Source organism: Fomitiporia mediterranea (assembly GCF_000271605.1).
Source record: "Fomitiporia mediterranea MF3/22 unplaced genomic scaffold FOMMEscaffold_1, whole genome shotgun sequence".
In the NCBI taxonomy this organism is placed as follows: Eukaryota; Fungi; Basidiomycota; class Agaricomycetes; order Hymenochaetales; family Hymenochaetaceae; genus Fomitiporia; species Fomitiporia mediterranea.
Genome location: NW_006760386.1, coordinates 2,891,659 through 2,910,494, shown reverse-complemented (window position 1 = coordinate 2,910,494; position 18,836 = coordinate 2,891,659). Strand labels below are relative to the sequence as shown.

Below are 18,836 nucleotides of genomic sequence, written 5' to 3'. Positions count from 1 at the left end.
AAAGGAATGGAATGATGAAGTAAGGAAGGGTAGTAGCAAGAGTCAGCATACATATAGTTCATAGACAGTGCCCCCAAGGGACAGAAGTCCTGAGTTCCAGTACAGAAGGGTGTGGAACCCTCAGAACTGAAGGTACGAGAGCAGAGAACTGTAACATATACACATAGTAAGACATTAGATGCATTTATCTGAAATAAATGTTAATAGGTTTCTTACTCTTATACTAGTCTTATTAATAAGTTATAGAAGCTAAACATAGAGTACAGAGTTGATAAGTTGTAAAAGTTTGGCTTTAGACTTGAGGTCCATACTGAATGTAAGGTTCTTGTGTTTCTCATTTTATATAGTCTTATTGTGTTCAACTTTATTTCTGTAACAAAACTCAACTGTCTTAACTGTTTCAATTTTATTAAGTGTTATAACAAGATTGTAGAGACTATAGGCCTACAGACATATTATTTGTACAGTTTACACATACAGGCCTACACTTAGATTGTACTACAGACTCTAATCATACTACAGATCCTAGAAGAAATGTGTAAAGTTGTAGAAGATTACTTTTACAATCTTATACTACTAAATCAGTTGTGTACTCTTTCTGAGAGTAGTTCTAGTAGTTTCAAAAAGAAGATATCTGTAAACATTGACTAGGCTAGGGTTCAGAAGGATACTCATAATTAGTAAGTGCTTTTTCTTTTCATTTTCATTTTTATTTCAACTATTATATAACTTATACTTATAATAAGTCTGTTTTATACTCTACTACTTTGACTAAGTATAAGTATTAATTTCAACTACTTTCTTACTGTCTATTACTATGTACTTTCCTACTTTCTACTACTATGTACTTTCTTACTGTTTACTACTTACTACCTATTACTGTGTAACAAATCTAATATTTTTATATAAACTATATTTGTGTTCTTCTAAGATAAAACCAGGCTGAATTTACTTGCACATTCTACAGTAATATGTATGTATCTAATATTAGTTAACCATCCCTCCTGTAGATCCATTCAATTCACTTATACTAACTCAATTGTTGCCTTCTTTTAAACAAAAGGTACAACAGGAGTAGACTTTTAAGAGACTATTATAACTATATACTCTACTTACCCCTCTAGTTACTCCTACATTGTCTACTTCTCTCACCAGTTATAGAGTAGACAATGTTACTATGAATGAGACTTTCAGTGTATTTACTACTCTAGTAAGAGGACCTACATTACCTCTGCCTACATTCTCATTTACTAGCCTTTTTAATAACTTACTCTTTATGTTTATAATGTCTCATATAAGTCCTCTCTCTCTTGTTACTATCAGTCCTAACACTAGCACAAGTGTTGAACTGGGGGACTAGAATAGCCTACACTATCCTTACTATAGTGTAGTTGTCCAATTCTATACTGTCTAGAGAGGGTACTAACAAAAGTGTTAGTAGATCTTTAAGAGTAGTAAACTTACTATATAGTAAAAGAGACAATAATACTGTTAGTTTTAGTTAGTCATTCCTTACTACAGATTGTGATATTATGAATGGGAACTCTAGAGATTCTGACACAAGTGCAAATTCTGAAGGCAAAAGATCCTTACTTGTGAATACAAATAGAACCAAATGAACTTACAGTACTACTCTCCTTCCCTTTATAGTTATATAGAAATGTGAAAGGGCTTAGTCTACAGTTCTTAGCAACAGATAGTGTTGCCATTCTTGCCTTCTACAATTTTTTTGTAGACATACTATTTACAGATTGTCAGATTAACTCAACAGGACAGATATGTAAGTGTAGACTTTATAGTAAGGAAATGGAAGCTGTTACTTTGAAGTAAGCAGGATTCTAATACACATCTCCTTTCCCTCAATTGTACTGTATAACCTAACCCAGCTAATACATGACTCAGGATTCATTAATGAGACTGAGTGTAAAGTTACAGTTACTGTGAACAGAAACATAAATGTGAACTTGAACTGTGTCTTTTTTGTATTAATACCTTGTGAAAAGTTACAGAATATCAAATCAATTAGCCTGCCAACCTCTGTAATATTATAACATGTCTTTTAATATATAATAACAATGATTTTAAGAGCTTACACATAATTTATAAGGCTTAGTTGTGTATGTTACAGAATTGTTTTTGTTTAAAATAGTGATTCTGTTAGTATCTACTAGCTAAACTTGTAATGTATCAAATCAAGTAGTCAACTAATCTTTATAAGATTCATACATAACATTCTATAGATAGTAGTAGAAATTTAGAGTGCCTAATTGTAATTTTTGGTGGTCAATTTTAGATACTACAGTTTTTACATATTCAGGATGGTTATGTTGAGTATTATCAAATAAGTATAGTTTTAGTTATATAAGTCCAAGTAATCATTCTTATCTCAATTTTTTTTACAGATATATACTATAATAGTCAAAATATAATTTTTAAATATGTCATATACATGTACTATAACACTTTTGAGAAGTAATCTACAAATCTTTTGAATTTTAGTTAAGGTGAACATCTTGTAACACAAATCACATAATATATTGCCATTCTAAGAAATTATACAAGTAGTAGTAATAGATTTAGTATGGATTTCTAGTCCAAATTAAGTAGTAAGTCATTACTCTATATACTACTTTGATAGTACTTCTCTGACTTAAATAACTTTACTGTAACTTATAAAAGCACTTATATTTAATATATTTTGTTTATAATAAAATTACTAAAATGAATAATACTCAGAAGAACCTTTCCTGAGTGTAGAGAGATTGGGGGAAAATGCTCAATTTTAGCAAACTTAAATATGTATTATACTTATATGTATATTCTGTATCCTAGCTAGAATTCAATATGTAAATTAACAATAAAGTTATATTCTTCATTTAGACTAGTTTATAGTATTGTGTAATCAGTTTTAGGGCTAGGAAAACTGATATAGATGAAAAATAGGGAAAACTCACATATTGTGTTGTATCTTACTCAATTTTTGCTCATTTTACTTTATGTTTTCTGAAATATAAAAGATACTTCAAAAGTATAATTTTTACAACTTAGATCATGTAATTTGGTTAGGTATTAGTTGAGTTATAGTAGATTTTGTATTTGAGTGTACTTAGTATAACAAAAATCACAAATCACATGTGTGACAATATTTATGAAAACAACAGTAATACTTGCTTGACAAAAATTATGTGACTCTTAACTATGACTCTAGGATGTACTCTATAGTATTGTATACAACTGAAAATAAATTCCACAGTAATAATATAATTTATAGGTTGTATTAGTTATATAAGGGTGTAGAACAATAAAAAATATACTAGAAATATAGTAAATATTACAAACCCAAATTAGATTTTGAAATTAGTATATAAGCTGTATAAGCTGTATATGGCAAATTTTTCACTTTGAAATACAGATATGTAAATAGAAATATGTGTGTATATTTGGGACTTCTAGACTACATATAATACAGTGTGCATACATATACACTAAAGGTATATGTGTATAATACACAATACTGCAGATCCCTAAGTCCTACTTGTCAAGCTACTACTAATAGTAAATACCTAGTAGCATATGTTAGAGTTTGGACTAATAGACTTTACTTATGAAGATTAAGGAGCTTTGGTTATACATACATTCTCAAGTGTATTCAACATATTAAAGGGGCTGTCAGACTCAGTACAAGTTATTCACACAGATTGTAACAGTATAGATCCAAAATTACAATCTAATGACTATTTTCACTAGTAGTATTCTCAGGCTCATACTAATGCAAACCAATGTCTGAGCCCTAGTTCAGAAATCAAGATGAGCAAACAGGTCAAATAATGAGGACTCAATAATCATACTCTGTTCTCCTGACTACTTGAGATTATATTAATATTAACCCTACACTCAATTGCCTCTGTCCTCTATACCTAGGAACCCATCATTTTACCAGTCTGTTCTGACAAGAAACCAAGCATACCTGTCATGCCTTGCTCTTGCATCACAAAAAAGGCTAAATGTATGTATGACCTTATAAATCATGTAATATACTATAGTTAATGTAGCTACTATATAGAGTAAGTACAAGACTTCTAAGCAAATACATAGTATATATACTTCTTATAGATTCATGTTATATACATACAAGTCAAATCTGCTGGTGTATTAATATTACAATTGATGTGATACACTTGTATTTAAGTATTAGTCATGTTTCTTTCTTACAATAATTTTTCAGACTAATATTAGTAATGTATAACATTTAGAAGAGTATTTAAGTACTTACAAGTTATGTACAAGTCATATCTATGTATATAAAAATCATAAACTATTAGAATTGAATGATGATATTAGTAAAGGTATTTCAATAATCATATAATTTTAATACTATACTAATTATATACAGATAAGTTAGACAAAGAACTAGTAGTAGGTTTATAATTAATTCAATATTGTGTTATATTATTATAGTAGAAATAACTGTATTTATAATACATTTTATAATGAATACAATGTATCTATAACCAAATATTCAACGTGTATAAATTATTTGAGCACACGTTCTTCCTTCCCTCTTTGCTTATGTAATCAACTGCTGAAGATCGAGAGCATATAATAACGCACTTGCTCTTGTCACTTCTTTATCTCGTACCTCTACCATCTCCTCCAACTCTCTAGACTCTACCCCTAACACTTTGTTGTCGTGTTCGTTCTCTCCTCTAGCAGGCACTCTGCCTGCAACAATATAGACAACAAACATTGCTGCAACTCATCTCTCCATTCTGCTGCTGCATGCCTGTACTGAGCCTCAGATCCTGTATTGTGCCACCAAGCTGACTCAGTGACTACACCGTCCTTCAACGATAAAAGAGTAAGCAGCTAGTCTACTTCATAAAAACCTGCACACTAGTTGCTCATCTCTCTCCTCCCAACTTTTTGTCTTCCCTCCATCCTTCTGCTCATCACTGCACCTCTTGCATTGCCTCTCCTTCGTTGTCCTCCTTATTTGCGTTCTCCCTCCTTTTTGCATTTGCATTCGCACATCCCCATTTCTGGCCGATGCCGAACGACTTCTCCAATAATTTCACACATTCGAGTACTTCCCGCTGTGCAGCGCAAGCAATAATCGACGAACACACACTCGCGACAATGTCCATGTTCGTCTACTCCCATCATGCCACCCTCTGTCTTCTCTGTACGCATTCTCCTTCCCCACTCGTTCAATGCCTGACATCACTCTCGATAGGCCCACACCGCGTGCATTTACATTCCTCTGTGCTGAGCTTGACACCATTTCGAATAGCGGCAGCAGTGGCCATTGCTCACCCCTCCTGAGCCGAGTCCGTCTTGACCATCCACTTCACCCTCTCCCTTCGAGTCAGAACGTCCTAGAGATACACCTTTGAAGTCATTCACGACTACTACTCAGTTCATTGCACCTCTGATGGAACGTCGAGGTCAGAGCATGCATTGTGCATGTACAGACACGGCTTTGCTCGCTGCCCAAATCAGCTCGTTCAACGCTCCGAATCTCAACCCTGGTGCATAACTCACACTCGCTGCACACCGCTACGGTACATCCTCCTTTTTGCTTCAAGTACCAGCACACGCTAACATTTCACTCCCAACTTAGTAAGTCAATCTCACAACCTGTCTGACAAGCACACGGTACACACGCGCAACTCGGCTCGCTGGGACTGAGCGGCAACCAAGGCGTGGTGACGAAGGCTACATCAATCAGCTTGAGAACGCATTTATTCTTCCGTTGCGAATTCTGCCTGCGAAGTTGAAAGACGGATCCTGGTTTGTCTATTACCCGATATAAATATTGTAGATAGTACAGGTATGTAGCAAAAGTCTTCGTCATTCCTTAAAAGGTAGATGTATTTGTAAGTGATTTGCATGCCATACATAGAAATTAGATGTAGATCAATGCTTTGATCAACACATTGTGAAGTACAAAAAAATACAGAATTTTGCATTAATTTCACAAAATGGCTTGTAATTTCATGTTTTTTTTGTGTGTATAATGTGTTCATGTATGCTAGATATGTAAGACAAAGGTTTGATGTGTCTCTTACAGCCTTATAAGTCAATGCAAATCACTTACAGATACACTTACCTTTTGAGGAATGACAAAGACTTTTGCTACATACCTGTAGTACATGTATTATTTACTATTTAATATATTATATTTTGAATTTATAAAATAAATGGTGTGACAAGGTGCTTATTATATGAGCTAGACTTACAGTACTATATTATACTCATAAGATCATACAAGAATCTACCAGCTATTACAGAAATCCAGAAGAATATTATTATATTGTCATATTGGAGGAGGAATACATACACTTTTAGTTATCTACAAGATATAGATTACTGTTTATTGAATATATGTTGTATAAGACTTGTAGTTCTTGTAGTATCTTCTTGTGGCATGTCATTTTTTAGGAGGAAAGCATGCATAGGTATATATTTTAAATACTTTACAAAATCTACTGGCATACATGACCAAACAAGAGTTTGGCCTTTTTTGTGATGTGGATTGTATGCTTGTAGATAGTTTGGGGCCCAAGGGAATACTATCTAAATGGATACTTGTGAGCTCACTGTTGTTGTTGAGTCATTCCTGAAGTCTCGAGCGAGTATTTAAACTGTGTACAATAAATCAAGGGGAAGGCAGAGATGAAAGGTAACGGGAACGAACGAAACAAGCAGGCAATTTGTGTACATTGTCAACAAGTATGTAAGAATAAGTTCTCATGTTCTGGTTTTTGACGACACACAATAAGGACCATTTACAAGGAAAATAGCATATACTAGGGTGTTTGGTGATATCTCAGCAGCAATCAATTATCAGGATGACAAGCACCAAAATACCAGTTATTAGACTTGTGCTGATCACATATATGATAAGTTTTTTCATGATTGAATCGGTCTTGTCGAAGCCAGTTCGCTGCTTGCTGAACAGGACTCACTCCGAAGGTGTAAATATAAGAAGCAGAGCTAGCAAGTATAACATATGACTCACAATACTATATGTGTCTTACAAAGTGTGCTTGTACCATAGTATTAATGGTAGCAGCAATAATTGCATCATCATCTAGTGCCCTAAGAACACAACACAATAAGCAGCTGTTGACTAAGGTAATGAAAGTATTAAAATACTCACTGAGGATTCAAATTCTCAGAATTTCCGGACTCCTTAAGTAACAGAACATACACCAACTTGACAAGAAGGGCAAGGTACACTGTGTTGAGCGCCCAGACGACACCTACATAAAACTTGAACCAAGGCCTATCCACTTTTGTATGTTCCTATGGGCCAGATATTCAACAACATCTCAATGAACGTGGAGTCAGCGATATTACTTCGTAGTAATAGAATGTCTGCACACAAAGAGCTCCCCAAAGGCTAATGAAAGGTTAGTTGGTAAGTATTATCATCAGAGTAGTACTCACATTGCTGCAAAACTTAATCCATGCATGCAGATTTTGAGAACTATAGCGAAACAAATAAATGGGAAATCATACATTGTACCTAATAATATGCAGCCAGACTATGAGAAGCAATGAGTTACTTTGAACATGCTAGTACAGATCCTGAGAGATACTGTTTCATTCAGATTCGTTTGAGAACGGGTAAGGAACATGTGTAGAGGTCGGCCAGTAATGCCAAAGTGTCCCAAGTGAGGAATAGACAGCTAAGCAGAGTAAAGCCTACGTGAGGATCACAGGCATGCATTGTTATATGACTGACGGAAGCTTAATATAACACTGGCCATGAGGACAGGAGCTTGGAGATGGGGTTATGGTGCTCGTCCATGATCGCACTGCATTGGATTGATGAATGTAGTGATCCAAACAGTGGTACTGGAGTAGACAATGAATATCCGAAGCAACTCATGAGAAGCTTTAATCAAGCTTTATCTGCAATATGTCGAATGAAGGTGATGCAAAGATGACCCATTGAAATTGGTTTGATAGATAAAAATAATGTGTCACTGTGTGGATATTGCGAACAATTCACCAACTCAACAGATTCATGTGGCTATCACCTCTCGTGTTGCACAACAGTACCGAATAAAACTATGCAACGGTCATTTCGAGGTATTTTAGACGTACAGTCGTATCCTGAAAATATCCCAAACCGAAGAATACCGTGGCGGTTAAGATAGATACGCGTCCGTAATTCAGCCGTAAAACATGATATAAATAATCATTGCGGGATTGACGGTGCTACACTCCTCCAGAATCTATAAGACAATAGCAGGTTACCAGGGCAGTCGATGAGGAATAAAGATATCTACTAACTCGCATCGCTCCAGCAAGCCCGGGTCGGTAGTAAATGACAGTATATCCGGCTGGAAGTCTTCCGTCCTATTGAAGAGCATCTCCGTATTGCCTTGATTGAATAGCTCCCAGTTCGGAGTTATATCGTTGGCAACAGGATGCGTGTTGGGATCTCCAAATTTGACGAATCCGAGGAATGAGCCAGCGAAAGAAGCGGAGAACTGGGGGTTATTAAACGGCGGGCCGCTGTGTAGAGCATGGCCATCAAACGTTGTATCTGATCAATCGATGAAGTTATGATGTACTCACGTGGTTCCTGGGAAGTAATAAGCGACATCATTGCCGTGTTCACCAGGCGGAATAGCAAACAAGCCCTGCAGGTAATGTTTTAGCCTTGAGATAGAACTACGTAACAGTATTATCACCTTGCGAGAGCGCCCAGGGAACGCCGCAAGCAAGCGATACGTTGGACAGACGAAGATAGCTAATACAGATTAATAGTAGGTGGTAGTAACATTAGAGAATGAACTTACACTCTCCCATGATCGCGATTGCCTGATCGTTGACGGTGTTCAGCCCAATATTCGTGTATTGCTGCACGGCTTCCCCGATTTGCGTTTGGTTAAACAGAGGGAAGAGCTGGGTAACATAATCCGTGACCGTCATCTGAGCAGAGAAGTTCGCATCGACGAAAATTGTGCCCTCGAAAGCATTGGTCATCGCTAAGAATGTGTTCTAGCGCATTTCAGCATATGATAGGCACGCCATCGTTGATAAATAGCCATAAACGTACCACATTGAGCCTTCCACGTTCAATGGTTTGGATGGGTCGTTCAACAATCAAATCTCCATCAACTACTGGGACCATGACGAATGTTCCGAAAAAGCCGGATTCGTTTATCACAACGTTTGCGCCTTCGAGTGTTCCAGCATCAGCATCAACGAGGCACTGGAAGGTGTCATTAGCGTTGGCACAACTACGGAACAGGCAGTTTAGCGTTAGAGCGACAATCATCACAATGTACGGGATCACCTACCCAGTCATCTGCACGAATTCGGAATAAAGTTTCTATGATGATGGTTTAATATGTCAATGCAATATAGACGGCATACACCAGCAACCTACCTCCGGGACTAGATCGTTGAAGTTATACTGCGAGGGTAAGAATGTGGAACTCGTGATCGCCTGATGGAATAAAGGTGGTTGTGTGTTTCCGCCGTGTGCGACCAGGTGCTGAAGTACCGACCCAGCGCCTAATGCAAACGAGCATCCTCAGCACGTAATAATGCGCCTGAGGACGGTAAATCCACCGACGTACCTGCCGACTCTCCCCAGATCGTTACTCGATTTGCGTCACCGCCAAATAGGTGGATCTGATAAGACAGCCTGTCAGGCATTATATCTTGATATTAGATCATGAAACTTCCTTACGTTCTTTTGTATCCATTGCAGCGCGAATTGCTGGTCGACTGTCGGTGTATCAGCCTCGTTTCAATAAGCGATGTGTATTCATCACTTACGCAAGCCAGCATTCAATGCACCGTTCTTTTTCACTTCAGATCCAGGGAGGAACCCTAGATATAGAAAGCTTTGATGAATAGAATGAATGACATCACCTCGAGCAAAAACTCACCAAGCACGCCCAGGCGGTATTCAAGTTCCACAGCGACGATACCTCCGCCAGCTTCTCTGACAAGATCAGCTCCATCCATCCCGGCCGTACTAAGCGCAACGTAACTGAATGAAGTAAATTAGAGCCGAGTCCATCGGAAAATCGGCTTCCACATACCCGCCTCCATGAATCCAAAACACGACAGGCATGCGCGCTTTGGGATTTATTTCTCCAGAAACATGAACACTGCATAAACAACAGAACGTTAACTGAGGCAAGAGACTACTTTTAAAACAGCATACTTTAAGAACAGACAATCCTCGATCTTCGTAGTCTGCCTGCGATTATTGTTCGACAATCCTCGGAATGGGGTTGTTATATTGTTACCCTGCCCAGCCATAGGGCATGCCGGGGGTTGCGTGTTCGCAAGTTGCACGCCTTGTGCCCGCATGTTGAGCGGTGGTGCCGGGGCTTGGAATCGAAGTTTTCCTGTGAAAGGGTCAAATCAATGTTAGAACGTTTGGTAAACATAACGGGTCATGTTCAAACGGCTGACCAACTGGAGGCGCTGCATAACGAACAGAAAAGAAATCCGTTATGTTAGATGTAGAGTTGAATGTTCCTTGGTAGATCGCATATCCAAGGTCGACAACCTGTGGCGAATCTGCCTGTACGACAGATGCCAGACTAAAGGCAGCAAGGACTACGGACAGCACCCCAGCGCAGCGCATTTTCAGAGGAGAACGGAACTATCCCTGTTCCTTGAGAATAATGCACATTAATGTCCAGCCCGGCTATTTGTACCATGGTCGTCAGATGTAGATCGGAAAAGACGGTGCGTGTTGGGATCACGAGTCAATATGGACCGACGTCTGCATAGGTACCCATGAGTATCAGTATGCAGATAAATGAAAGCCATTCACACACATCGGAGGCAGAAGCCATCTACGAGCGATGGTCAGGTCTCAGAATCCGTTCTCTAGAATAGAACATCAACCGGGCGGCGAAGAGCACTACAGGCTTGACTGAGGGCCAATAAGACATTTTGTTGCAAGATAAACATGAGTACGCTCTGCGCCAACGTCGGTCACGAGAATAACTCGAATGAATCCGGGCGGGGCGGCGGCGTCAGTGAAGCGCTGCGTTGATATATTTAGCATGCATTCAAAAAAGACTGCGAAAGTGTGAATGCAGGCAGCCAGTTAGAACAGCAGAACAGCCTCACCGGTTCAAACGTATACGCAGATAGTTCTGCCGAAGTGTCTCCGTTTATGGGCTGCGCAGCATAATTGCACGCGATTGTGTTTATTTGCAGTAGACGATGCAGGTCTTAGACCTCGACTCGCATCGACTTGGCGAAGCGAAACAGAATTACCGCAACAGTAAGCGAGAAGGCAGAGCAGCAGATATTTCAATCACTATGTGCCTTTTGCACGTCCGTAGCCTTGGCCATGAAGCAATCACACGTTAGATTCAGTGAGCCGTGAAACTTCAAACTTGAAAGGCGATGTTGTACACCTTGTCGATTACACAGACAGACTACCGAACGAACGACATCGAGTATGATTTATCGATTATGTAATCTAGTTTACATCATCTGATTGACCTATCCGATCCTCCACTTTTTTGGTGACAATTTCAAAGAGTAAAGCAATCATTCACGTTCAGTTAGTTTTATTAGCTACAAAAAGCTTCTGAAGAGTATATATGTCTCCTACACCCATACACTTATTCTTTGAAGGTCAAGTCTTATATGAAAGGAAATGCACTTGAAGAAGAAAGTCATCCCGACCCAGTTGTCCTCAGGAGTGAAGGTACTAAATAAACGGAACAATGGGGACTGATGACATAAAATGTCTAGTAATTGACCGATTTAAGGTAGTCTGCAAGCTTCTCGACAATTGTTGTCGCTTCGCCAGCTTGAATGGGCGCAGTGTATTCGGTAACCAGTACAGCCTGCTTCGTCTTCACCAGGACGCACCCATCGGCCTTTGTTACATCCACGCAGCGGCGACAGTGAAAATCCAAGAACACCGCGATGGAGATGATGAGTATAGTTGGTTCGCGCCATACGTCAGTGCGCAGTTCTGTGCAGAAGGAACAGAGTCACGTACACCTTTCTTTCCATACACATGCTGGTCGGATGCCTGCAGCGTGAAGAACTTTTGACCAGCTAGCTTGACACCGTGGGCTTGTGCCTCATCTGGGCGGGCAAATGAGTCCACGACAGCCTTCTGCTCCTCTGCCGTTAGCTATTTCAACGTAGTTTGACACGCATTCAATCCAGTGCGTGATGGAAAGTTTCCGGTGCATTGAGAATGAGAAGAGCGAATTTCACCATTCAGTATGGCTTGAGGGCATGCAGGAAGACGACAACACGCACGTTATATCCGGCTGACGAAGCCCATACGCCACCTTGCAGCCCAAGGATTGCAGCACGCGATATTTTGCCCGTACCAACGAGGTTGTCATCAACGTAGGCTAAGCACCCATAGCAAAGAGTCGCAGTCGGACATGAAAGACAGCAACGCAGTGAGTATATGCGCACATTATCCATCGAAAGCTCAAAGGGTTTGTTGCTGACCTTGCCAGGACATGTTGATGCTCGGTATTCAACAGACGATATGTATGATAGAGGACGCAAGGGAGGATAGAAAAGTGTGGAAAGGCACCAGTTCGTTGACGTTGAAAGGGTAAAAGGTTGCGATCTGATAGCCATCGCAAGCCGCCAATACACAATGCGACATAAGAGGTAATTTCGTCACGTGAGCTGCGTCACGCTGGAAATTAGAACACTCGTTTGTTCTCTGTCCCCTAGACGTCCACTGGTCTTTGCCATTCCTTCTTGCCGCTCTTGCGTAGCAGAAGATTGAACAGAACATAGCGTATCTCAGGCTCTCATTATAAGTCCAATATCAATATGTGAAACCCATCAACGACGTTTTCTAGTCTAGCACAGTGGGTGTACTGAGTGTAGGAAACACGAGATAGCAAGATGCCAAAGAAAGAGAAGGCCTCATAAAATGCAGATTAGATGCATCCATTGATGACAGATGAATGTAGAATCTTCACATCCGCTCATCCTTAGAATCCTTAGTTTTCCTTATAATCATAAGTTATGTGAATTTGTCGCTCAATGTGCATCTGTATATTCTGATTTGTCTAGTCAATATTGTTTGGTGGAGAACAGCCTTAGGAACGTTAATCAAGTGATTTTGACTCTTCATCCGTCTCTGAAGCTTCCATTAGCTTAGTGTACATACTGTCAATAAGGCCAACACGGTACTCTTGTTGCAAGCCTCAACGTGTAACTATCACCTCTGACCAGGGTGTCTCCATTTCCTCCTCCTCTTCCCTGATCATTATCCGTTGTTCAGTGCTCTCGAAACGTCTGTTACATTATACAGTCCCATACAAACCCTGGTTCTGATTCTTCCGAACAGTGAGGCCCTCGTATCTTGGCTGTAGGTCTGATGAATACACCGCCTTGCTTTTTGCTCATTGAAACAGTTTCTGAAGGTATTATGAGCTCACCTCTCACCTTGCCTCAAACAAGTATAAGTAGAAGGCTGAGCAATCAGAACATCTGTAATGTACACTTCCTTCTACAGCCTTGTTATTACGACACTGTTGAATGTGTGGGATTGACGTCACGTGCACAAGGTCTTACCGAGAACGGAACTTTAAGGAGGAAGCCGTTCAATTTTCAAATCAAAAGTAATCTTCTCTTTTGTGTTTGCTTGCTTCTCCGAGAGGCATACACTTCTTTATTCATGCTTCAGCGCGCCTTGTCTCTTCAGCGCTGCTTGGCATTACTGGTCTAGATAAGAGACAAGCACTGTCGAATATTCAACACACTGATATGCTTATCGCACTGCAACCGATAATGACACACCAGCGAGGAGAAAAGATAAGGGTATTGAAGAAGCGCTCAGAGTTGATCGAACTATCGCCTCGCGGCCACTGGTACTTAAGATACATGACTTCTTGCACAGCGTTCTGTGTCCATATCTCTTTCTTCCTGTACCACAAATCACGAATTCGAAGGAGCCTCTGGCCACGCAATGTCGGAAATATCAACCGTTCTTCCTCAAGGAGCGGGCTATGGAGTCGGTGAGCACCTAAGCAGTAGCGGAATGACCACAAGCTTACGGTAGATTGACCGCAGTTGTCGGTATGCTATAATCTTCAATATCAGCTTACCTGCTGAACTCCCGACAGGAATCGGGCTCTTCTTTAGCGTTCTTATGCTCGGCCTTACGGCCATTCAATCGCGCTATACTCCCTTTAAGCCATCTAATAATGAAGAATTCAGTAGTGCATCACGTAGCGTGAAGCCCGGCTTGATCGCTTCTGGAATTGTCTCGGCATGGACATGGGCCGCGACGCTAGTAAGTGTAATCTCAGTTACAATCATGCCCTTTCTTTTCCATCCGGAGCCATTGATGTGCGGGTTTGGACTGATTGCTACCTGCTCGGATCTGAACGAGTGGCAAGAAATCTGTGTCTACGAAAGCCTGGGCACTAATGCAGCTCGACTTAAACAGCTCCAGTCTAGTGCGGTCGCTTATAAATACGGTATTTCCGGTCCGTGGTGGTACGGGGCTGGTGCAACAATCCAAGTTTTGCTCTTCGCGCAGGTGAATGACCTTAATTTGACGGCACCACCCGCTGTGTTTTGCAAATATTTTCCATTGCTAACTGCATTCCATATGGCTAGCTCGCGGCCAAGATGAAACTGAACGCCCCGAATGCACACACATGGCTGGAAATTGTTGGTAAACGGTGGGGAACTGTTGCACACCTGGTCTTCATGTTTTTCGGGTACGAGCGGCGATTCTAAATCTTTCTATATTAGTTTCACCTAACGATATTCCATTCAGTCTTGCGACTAATATCATTGTATCAGCAATGCTTATACTCGGTGGCTCTGCTACGGTCACTGATTTGACAGGAATGAGTACTATTGCGGTATGCTACATAGGAGTTTTGAACTACGAGATTACAATTGAATGGAATGAGATAGGCGTGTTTCCTTATTCCTCTCGGAGTCGCGATCTATGTCGTAGCTGGGGGCATGCGTGCGACCTTACTTTGTGATTAGTGAGTGAATTGCTGTCCCTAGCGTTTAAAGCTCTAAGCTTAGCAATCACTCCGGGCTAGCACGCATACTACGGTTCTCTTCGCCATCATTTTGACATTTGTCTTCACCGTTTACGCAACGTCGCCGAAAATTGGCTCTATTGCAAAAATGCACGTTCTTTTAACAAATGCATCTGAAAGAATGCCCGTGTCGGGTAATGCAGGTGGCTCTTACCTGACAGTGCGATCAAAAAACGGTGCTTTTCCCCAGTTTGACTTTCAGCTTACTTTCTTACACCATCGTTGTGATTTCCGAAAATAGGGCTTATTTTCGGCGTGATAAATATAATCGGTAACTTCGCGACGGTTTTCAATGACCAAGCGTATTGGCAGCGCGCAATTGCAAGTCGTCCCGCCAGTTGTGTCAAGGCTTATTTACTCGGTGGACTCGCTTGGTGAGCATAAACCCTAGTATTATGCGCCTTGTCTTTACTTGGGCTTTTCCAATTGATCGAATGTTTGCCACCATCAAGGTTTGCGATCCCGTTTACGTTTGCAACAACGCTCGGGCTGGCCGCAGTTGCACTGCAAGGCGATCCAGATATGCGTGTTCTAAGTGCCGCTGACGTGTCAGCTGGCTTACCCGCGCCCTCCGCGGCGGCGGCGTTGCTCGGTAAATCGGGCGCTGCTGCAATGCTCGTGCTACTGTAAGATCTCCGATGCTGGCATTTCTTCAACACGGAGCTTTCGAGCTGACCTATTCCTGCATACTTGTGGCGGATCTGATTTCCTCAAGCTTCTTGGCTGTCACCAGTGCGACGTCCGCTGAACTTATCGCCGTCTCTAGTATCTTGACCTACGATGTCTACAGGGTGCGTGCATATCAAGCTCGCAATGTCTGCTGGCTTCCGGGACCCCGGTCTGACAGTGATTTATTGCGTGCCTCGCATCCGACTTCATGCTTGTCTGACTGAATTAACTATACAGAAATACGTCAATCCGCAAGCGACGGAGGTGCAAATCTCCCGGGTGTCTCATTGGATGGTGTGTGAATGTTATCTTAATATCTCCTTTACCGGGAAAGAGTGCTGAGGAGCCTCGCCCCAGGTTGCATTCTATGCACTTGTCATGGGCCTTGCGGGACTAATCTTCTTTTATATTGGTGTGTCGATGGGTTGGCTCTACGTACGTCGCGGTTTCATTGGTTTCAGTGTAAAATGGATAGATAATACACACTATCGCTACGGATTGAACTATATCCCGTCTGATTACAGACTTTCATGGGCGTCATTCTCGGCTCCGCAGTTTTTCCAGCAGCACTCTGCGTCACATGGAGCAAAGCGAATAAGTCTGGGTGCATAGCTGGTGCCATTGCGGGCTTCTGTGCGGGTATCATCGCTTGGTTGGTAACGACCTCCTCCCTCAACAATGGTGTTATCAATGTTACGGTAAGACCTGGACCATGAAGAAACTCCTGCAGAACTGACCTGACTTTCCATCACCATAACTAATACCAAATAGACTAGTGGAGGTGATCTTGAGATGCTAGCTGGAAATCTGGCTTCAATCGGCGTCAGCGGCATTGTGGCCATCGTATCTTCTCTCATAGTAAGTCTCTTTCAACCCCTCACGAATGCCAGACTAAGCGTATTTCTCGGCAATCTGCTCATCCCCGACTAGTTTCCTGATAGCTTCGATTTTCATGCCACGCGCTCAATTAATTCGGTACCTACGCATCATGTCCACAAGGAAGAGAAAGGATATGAAAGCGGGAATCGCATCTCGCAGAAAGAAGGTTATGTAGATGATAAATCGCCGATAGCGTCGCCAGTCGAAGTGCGGAGCGTGTCTGAGCGCGAGCACGTTGTAGGAGTTACAGATACCGATGAACTTGAGACTGCAGGGCTTAAATCCGCTTTCCGGTTTGCAGCATGGTCATCTGTGATTCTGGTACGTATGAGAACTGCCAAGCTATGTCGGTGCACCGCTCAATCTCCTTTGAAAACATTATGATACAGCTCTTGGTAATGATCATCCTCGTTCCTTTGCCGCTTTTCTTTGCCCAGACAATTTTTGGTGTTCGAGGCTTCGAGGCGTGGGTTACCATCGGAATCATTTGGACATTCTGCTCTGCTTTCACCGTCGTGATCTATCCTTTGTATGAAAGCCGCGAGGCGCTGTTCATGGTATCTCGAGGTGTCATCAAGGTCTGTCACTCGTCTAACACGTGATCTTCATGGCATCAGCTGAACTCATAGGTTCAATTCATTCTTTACATGATTTCTCATATGGCCGCCTATGAATACACGGGATTTGATCGACCCTGCGCAACGAACGCGATTACTGGCCCTTGGTGCGGTTTCTCGGCCCCAATCCCGATGTACGATTCAACATTCAGGACATCTTTGGTGGGCAGGGCCGATACGCGTCGCCTGCCGCGAAGGGTACTAACAAGGATAGTGCTCCGTGTTAGAAGTCCGAGATCCCCTCGGCCCAAAGTAGGCTGTGCCCTGAAGCCTTATTATATATTATGAGACGGCAGATACTAACGAACCTTGTTGTGCAACCGCGTTAATATTGGTGTCATTTCACACCTTTGATCCGACAGCACGCGCCTCAATGGAGAAACGTCGAGTTACATCCATATCATTCCCATTTGTAGACTCTCATGGTGAACTTTGGCTCCGCCCGGATGTCTAATTGCCTGACCGGCTTTTTGTCGAAATGTAAGGATACTAGGGAACGTGTATGACTATAAGCATCACGAGGTGTGCATAGGCGCATTTAGAACAAGTATGAGAGTAACTTCCTGGTGGTTGTACGTTCAAGTTCGCGTCTTCGAGAACTTGAGAAGTCAGAGAATAAAAGTGAAGAAAGCTCGAGAATGACTCAAAAAAAGACGGAGTGGCGTCGTCAATCAGTGACCTATTATGGCATCGAGTGATCATCGTTCCAACCTCTTGCACAGACACTGAGACACTCACGGCTTGTCTCAACCACTAGCTCAAACACACACACAGGCACCGAGTCTAATCGAGCCACAGTGATCCAAGATTTTACACACTTACAGCTACAGCTAGTACTCGTGATCGCACAGTTATTCTCGGTGACTATATTTGCATCCGGCAGTCATGATAGTGTATCCCTTCCGTCCGTAACCACCGCACGAAACAGCGTCTATCGCCATTTCCCGTCCAGACAATTCAGATCCTGGCATCCCTGACGACCTACGGAATCTATTTCAACTGAACTGTTGAGTAATCTGCCATCCCGAGCGCATTTTGTAGATGCTAAGATTCCATCACTCAAGATTTGATTCGAGATTGCTGGGCATTCAGAAGAATGCATTACTCTTCGAGGCTACCGCCCTATTTGTCAAACCATACGAAACCGATTTATGCACTAGCATCGGACATGTTTATTTATCTATCAAAGGATCACGGATCGCAAACTCTTCGCGCCCGTGTACGATATAATCAATATACTGCACGAGTCGTCACCTGGAAAAAAGGTTCTATATCTGGTCTACCGCGGACCGACCACGTCGAAGCGAAGTCTTGTGTTGACACCTCTGTGAAGCGCTGGCTGGGGTTCCGGAACCAGCAAGCAGAAATGTCCTTCTGCAGTGCTGTGACCTGTTGTCGTTCGCGCTTCTGAGGCTGCGGCGTCGACAATGTCGGATACCCTCCTTAAAAGAGTCGAGTAGACGCAAAGCAAATCTACCTTGTCTCCTCGGCCTTAGCAATGGCCTTCTTGCGTCATGCAAATTTCCAGGGCATGGGCGACCATGATGTACGCCCACACTTGCGATGCAAAGAAGAGTCCCGGTATCTTGCCGAATTGGTTTATCCCTGCAAC

General features: G+C 41.8%; 4 protein-coding genes across 4 annotated transcripts; 2 read left to right on the top strand and 2 right to left on the bottom strand.

Moving 5' to 3' along the window:
- Positions 1–5,046: 5,046 nt before the first annotated feature.
- FOMMEDRAFT_150451 (uncharacterized protein) lies at positions 5,047–5,812 on the top strand (the record flags this gene model as incomplete). The annotated part of the gene is made up of 4 exons (XM_007261758.1): positions 5,047–5,144; positions 5,234–5,327; positions 5,417–5,528; positions 5,625–5,812. 4 exons carry the CDS (start codon positions 5,047–5,049, stop codon positions 5,810–5,812), a joined length of 492 nt encoding a protein of 163 aa, XP_007261820.1.
- Positions 5,813–8,158: 2,346 nt separating this feature from the next.
- FOMMEDRAFT_144084 (cephalosporin esterase) lies at positions 8,159–10,877 on the bottom strand. The gene is made up of 16 exons (XM_007261757.1): positions 10,824–10,877; positions 10,453–10,768; positions 10,199–10,385; positions 10,074–10,142; positions 9,918–10,021; positions 9,805–9,858; positions 9,716–9,753; positions 9,601–9,657; positions 9,410–9,535; positions 9,321–9,352; positions 9,077–9,260; positions 8,817–9,018; positions 8,709–8,767; positions 8,593–8,657; positions 8,305–8,529; positions 8,159–8,246 (listed from the first exon to the last, which is right to left on the bottom strand). The coding sequence occupies exons 2-16, from the start codon at positions 10,625–10,627 to the stop codon at positions 8,210–8,212; spliced, it is 1,614 nt and encodes a 537-aa protein (XP_007261819.1). The 5' UTR covers positions 10,628–10,768; positions 10,824–10,877; the 3' UTR covers positions 8,159–8,209.
- Positions 10,878–11,553: 676 nt separating this feature from the next.
- FOMMEDRAFT_16456 (profilin) lies at positions 11,554–12,595 on the bottom strand. Its single transcript, XM_007261756.1, has 4 exons — positions 12,481–12,595; positions 12,280–12,377; positions 12,011–12,148; positions 11,554–11,885 (listed from the first exon to the last, which is right to left on the bottom strand). Exons 1-4 carry the CDS (start codon positions 12,491–12,493, stop codon positions 11,754–11,756), a joined length of 381 nt encoding a protein of 126 aa, XP_007261818.1. The 5' UTR covers positions 12,494–12,595; the 3' UTR covers positions 11,554–11,753.
- Positions 12,596–13,678: 1,083 nt separating this feature from the next.
- On the top strand, positions 13,679–17,542 carry FOMMEDRAFT_138006 (urea transporter). Its single transcript, XM_007261755.1, has 18 exons — positions 13,679–14,009; positions 14,065–14,070; positions 14,118–14,287; positions 14,444–14,536; positions 14,617–14,720; positions 14,780–14,867; positions 14,923–14,999; positions 15,060–15,235; positions 15,301–15,433; positions 15,512–15,685; positions 15,775–15,850; positions 15,966–16,022; positions 16,086–16,163; positions 16,253–16,426; positions 16,500–16,586; positions 16,659–16,928; positions 16,997–17,185; positions 17,377–17,542. Exons 1-18 carry the CDS (start codon positions 13,961–13,963, stop codon positions 17,449–17,451), a joined length of 2,076 nt encoding a protein of 691 aa, XP_007261817.1. The 5' UTR covers positions 13,679–13,960; the 3' UTR covers positions 17,452–17,542.
- The last annotated feature ends 1,294 nt before the right edge of the window (positions 17,543–18,836 follow it).